The 4,906-nt window shown below is 41.9% G+C and overlaps 1 protein-coding gene across 1 annotated transcript; it reads left to right on the top strand.

Annotated features, from left to right (window-relative positions):
* Positions 1–2,275: 2,275 nt before the first annotated feature.
* On the top strand, positions 2,276–3,675 carry LOC106534763 (mitogen-activated protein kinase kinase kinase 9; the record flags this gene model as incomplete). The annotated part of the gene is given in 1 exon segment (XM_014031510.1): positions 2,276–3,675. A coding segment is annotated over 1 exon segment (452 nt), but the record flags the coding sequence as incomplete, so codon positions are not given.
* Positions 3,676–4,906: the final 1,231 nt, after the last annotated feature.

Raw genomic sequence — 4,906 nt, 5'->3', positions numbered from 1 at the left:
ATTTATTTTAAGCCACTGTTAGTCATTAAAATAAGTTATTTATTTTAAATTTCCATAATTATAAAATTCACAATATCTTCAGCTTCATTTTGAACCATAGTTTGTAAAAATCAAGCAAGAAATAAAAATTTTATAAGACTTTTTCATCAGGATGACACCTCACAGTCATTTGACATCCATTCATTTTGTTGAGGCTCCTCAATGCATAACAGAGCTCCAGTGTGTGCACGTCCAAGTAACTAGCAACGCGCTAGCCATGCCCAATCCAGTAATAAATATCAATGGTGCCGACACCCTCGATGTTAAACTCTGGCGGGGAAGCATGTAAAGCCTGGCAGCCTGCCAGGCTCAAAATGCGCTGCAGGAAACCCTGGGAAGCTCAGCTCAGAGACACAGCCCAGAAGAGGAGCTGCACCTAAGAGGCAGTTCTAGAGCCAACCAGCCATTTTTGTTCTCCTGAATGGCTGTCTCAGGACATTACAGGATTTCACAAACATGCATGAATGAGTCCAAGCAACACTGTATGTTTTTGATGAGAGGATGGCGTTATCACAYGATTTAAAGCTCAAAAAAGTTGATTTTACATGATATTGGCCCTTCAACATTTCATTCTCAAGTGCATGTGTAACAGTTATACCCGCTTCTTCCTTTCAAGGTCACGGGGGTCACTGTCTGGTGCCCATCCCCAGCAATCACTGGACAGGGTACACCCTGGACAGGTCACAAGTCCATAACAAGGCCACATTGAGACAAACAACCATTCACTTTCTCACTCTCACCTAGGGACAATTTAAATTTACCAAGTAACCTAACAGTCATATTTTTGGTCTGTGGGAGGAAACTGGAATGCCTGGAGTAAACCCACACATGCACAGAGAGAACATGCAAACTCTACCCAGAAAGGTCCCTGGGCCAGGATTTGATCCAGCGACCTTCATGCTGCGAAGCATCAGTTCTACCAGCTAAGCCACCGTACCACGAACAGATTGTGTACCTCAATTGCCACCAGCTGAAAAAAAATTGTACTTTAAAAAGCCCTCAAAGCAGCTCTTAGATCCAGCCCACAGGCTGGACGGAAGCCACTTGTGGGCTGGATGTGGTCCATGGACCACCTGTTGCCCATCCGTGGTCGAAGTCACTTTTTTTAAATGAATAAAAACAATAAATGCCATTTGGTTAATTTTTGATGATGTTTTTTTTTTTCTGAAGAACTTGAAAAAATTAGTTAGGAACTTATTTTAGGAAGGTTTCCACATTTCTAATCTGGCCAAGCAGTGAGAATACAACAAGGACATGATCAGAAGTTGTATTATAAATACTCAAAAGACCCGGAAAAGGGCAGAGTGCCTTCTCCGGGTCAGGGGGGTCGCCCTGTCTCAAGTGGAGGAGTTTAAGTATCTGGGGATCTTGTTCACGAATGGGGGAAGAACGGAGCGGGAGATCGACAGGCGGATTGGCGCAGCGTCTGCTGTAAAGCGGGCGCTGTACCGGTCCGTCGTGGTGAAGAGAGAGCTGAGTCAGAAAGCGAAGCTCTCGATTTACCGGTCGATCTACGTTCCTACCCTCATCTATGGTCATGAGCTTTGGGTCATGACCGAAAGAACGAGGTCCCGGATACAAGCGGCCGAAATGAGTTTCGTCCGCAGGGTGGCTGGGCTCTCCCTTAGAGATAGGGTGAGAAGCTCGGTCATCCGGGAGGGACTCAGAGTAGAGCCGCTGCTCCTCCACGTCGAGAGGAGCCAGTTGAGGTGGCTCGGGCATCTGGTAAGGATGCCTTCTGGACACCTCCCTGGTGAGGTATTCCGGGGACGTCCCACCGGGAGGAGGCCCCGAGGAAGACCCAGGACACGCTGGAGGGACTATGTCTCTCGGCTGGCCTGGGAACGCCTTGGAGTTCCCCCGGAGGAGCTGGAAGAAGTGGCTGGGGAGAGGGAGGTCTGGGCCTCCCTTCTGAAGCTGCTGCCCCCGCGACCCGACCCCGGATAGGCGGAAGAAAATGGATGGATGGATGGCTACTCAAAAGTTAATCACTGGTAGATGTGCATCCATTTACTTTTTTCTGAAAGGTTCATTAAAACTCATTAAATAGTTCATACAATATTTTGCTAACAGACACACACACACACACACAGGCCAAAAACCTTATTGCCTGCAGCAGAGAACAAAAAAGAGAAACACAACCATCCTCCCATCCTCAAAAAAGTACATTTGTGTCCTAACAATTTTCATTTTATCGTATTGGTTCTTTTCTCCTTTTTTTCTTGTTTTCCTGCAGCAGCTGTCTTCAGAACTTTAAAAGAGGACAATTCTGAGGTTCCCCGTCTCCCTGATCCAAATGTAGTCTTCCCCCCAACACCTCGTCATCGCTGTGCTCTGGAACGCCCCAAAACCTTGGATATTTTGGCTCGGCCTCGGCCTTCACCGCGAGCTCGTGGYGATGTCTTCTGGGCCAAAGCCAAGCCCAGGGGGAATGGACTGGGCCTGGGGAATGGTGAGTCCCCCAGCCACACTTCCAGCACAGAGACTCCCCCCACCGTAGAGTTTGGAAGAGACTCGGCAGTGCTGCCCACCCCCATGGAGGCTCCTACGCCCTTCTCCCCCCATAGATGTGAAAACCTGTTGGATCAGTTGGACGAGGGACAGTGTCAGGATGGGACGGTYCCGCTCTGTAGAACAAAGACCAGCCTTCATAAAGACTCATCTTATAAACCTGGTTTCTGGTCCTGATTCAGTCCAACCCTTCAGTGTCCCAGTCCACAGGCAGAACTTTTCCTGCTGTTCAGCAACAGACTGTCAGAACTCTGCTCTAACATTTGAACAGAACTGAAGTAAATCTGAACCTTTTCCTGTCTTCAAAAACAAACTTTTTAAAATGTGTTTCTGATTTGGCATCAAAATCAGAATTCAAGGCCAAGCATTTCTTGAAGGGATGTATATCGCCTGCCGCCTTTCTCACCAGAGTTTTAGACTGAAATCATCTTACAATAAGAGAGAACACAGCTGTTGTCATTTTGGTCAAAGGTTGAAAATAAGGGTTAGGCACAATCTCATGCTTATGTGCAAGAGGTCTCACATGATCTGTTAGGTCTCAGAGCATGGGTTGGGACTAACTGTCATCTAGGTCCAAATATCTAGATTTTTTTCTAATTTCCAGCCATTTATTTTAAATTTAAATTTTAAGGTCACCTTGGTGAAGTTGGTGGTCTAGAATCAGGATGACTCTAAAACGTAATTAGTTGTAGGTCTACGTCCACCAATTACTTGCTGCAGGTTTTGTTAAAATTAGTCCAGAAGTTAATATTTGAAAATTTCTTCTTGGATCAATAAATTAGAAATCTATCTATGAGATATTTTGCTAACAGACAGGCACATGATTACATGCACGGGTCAGGCAAAAATATAACTGTCCATTTTTGCATTTTGGTGGCAAGCGATAAAAACATTCCAAGGAATTTACAAAGATTTATTTATTTATTTATTTATTTATTTATTTATTTATTTATTCATTTATTCATTCATTCATTCAGTCCTACCCACTGACTGTTACTGCACTATTTGAAAGCCAAAATAGTTGTCAAAATATGCAATTTTTGCTAATATGCAAGWTTTTTTGGTTTGATTTTTTTTATGCTTCTAACAGTTTCAACATCATTAAATGATTGAAGGTGAATGTAACTCTGAATCATCAGGGTTTTTGTAAAAAATTGTGTTATAAAACAGCAAAAGTTCTCGTTGTTTGTAACATGAAGAGTAGTTCAGAATGTTTCGGCACAGCTCCTTTGCGTATGATCTAAGCTTTCATTTTTCCTTTGTCACTCTACACAGCTTGATTTCCTCCCCAGAGTTATTCTGGATCTGTTGACTCTTCCTCACAGCCTTTAGTTTCTTTTCAGTAGAAGCAGGAAGACCTTTACCTTTTCTGCTTTTAACCCTTCTGTCTTTGACTCCATTGTTCCCTCTGACACTGTTTACAACCAGGAAATATTTTACTGTCTCAATATCTGTTGCGTACCAAGACTGTCTGAGGAGTACTCATCAATGTTTGAATGTCATCAACTTGTGACCTTTGGCAACAAAACATGAACCTGCTTATTTCACTCATTTATTGCAAATTACATGGTATATGGGGCATAAAGTGTAAAATAAAAGGTTAAAAAATGTAACTTTTTTTTATTATTTAGCTCACTTTCTCTGTGTAAAATCCAATTTTAAAAAATATTGTTATTTAGCTGACTGTTCTTACATTTTGCTCATTTTAACTGAATGTTAACTGTAAATCCTAAATGTAAATGTATAAATCTGAATATAAAAGGTAAATCTTAAATGTTGCAGTTAAATGAGAAAGCCTACATTTAAAAATGTTGGAATTGAATGCAGTCTTTTCTGTTGGAGCCTGGCTTTTGTTGTGACATCATCATCCTGCGACAAAAGCAATCTCTAGCGCTGTTGAAGATTCGTTGAAAACAACATAGATGGTACCTGTGGTCTGGCTGTTTGAAGTGCAACTGCAAGTTCGATGTCTTGTAGGGCAGTGTTAGCACCGCGTTAGCAGGGCATCAGCACATTAGCAGCGTTAGCAGCATTAGCACTTGCTTTTGTTGCAGGATGATAAGGTAACAATAAGCCACATCCCAAAAGAAAACACTGTAATTTTGAAATAGTTAAATGTAAACTTTAACATTTAACCACATTTACATTTAGATTTATTTGCAGTTAGAATTCAACATTTAGACATAACTTTTAACATTTAAATTTAGCATTTAATAAAAATGTGCAAAATGTAAGAACAGTTTGGTAAATAACAATAAAATGTTAGTCAACTAGGATTTTACACTTAGAAAGTGAGTTAAACAATGAAAATGTGTTATTGACCTGTTTTAACATTTTATTTTACACTTAGCGCCCC

Source organism: Austrofundulus limnaeus, unplaced genomic scaffold (genome assembly GCF_001266775.1).
Source record: "Austrofundulus limnaeus strain Quisiro unplaced genomic scaffold, Austrofundulus_limnaeus-1.0 Scaffold1264, whole genome shotgun sequence".
NCBI lineage: Eukaryota > Metazoa > Chordata > Actinopteri > Cyprinodontiformes > Rivulidae > Austrofundulus > Austrofundulus limnaeus.
This window is presented reverse-complemented; position numbering and strand designations above follow the sequence as displayed.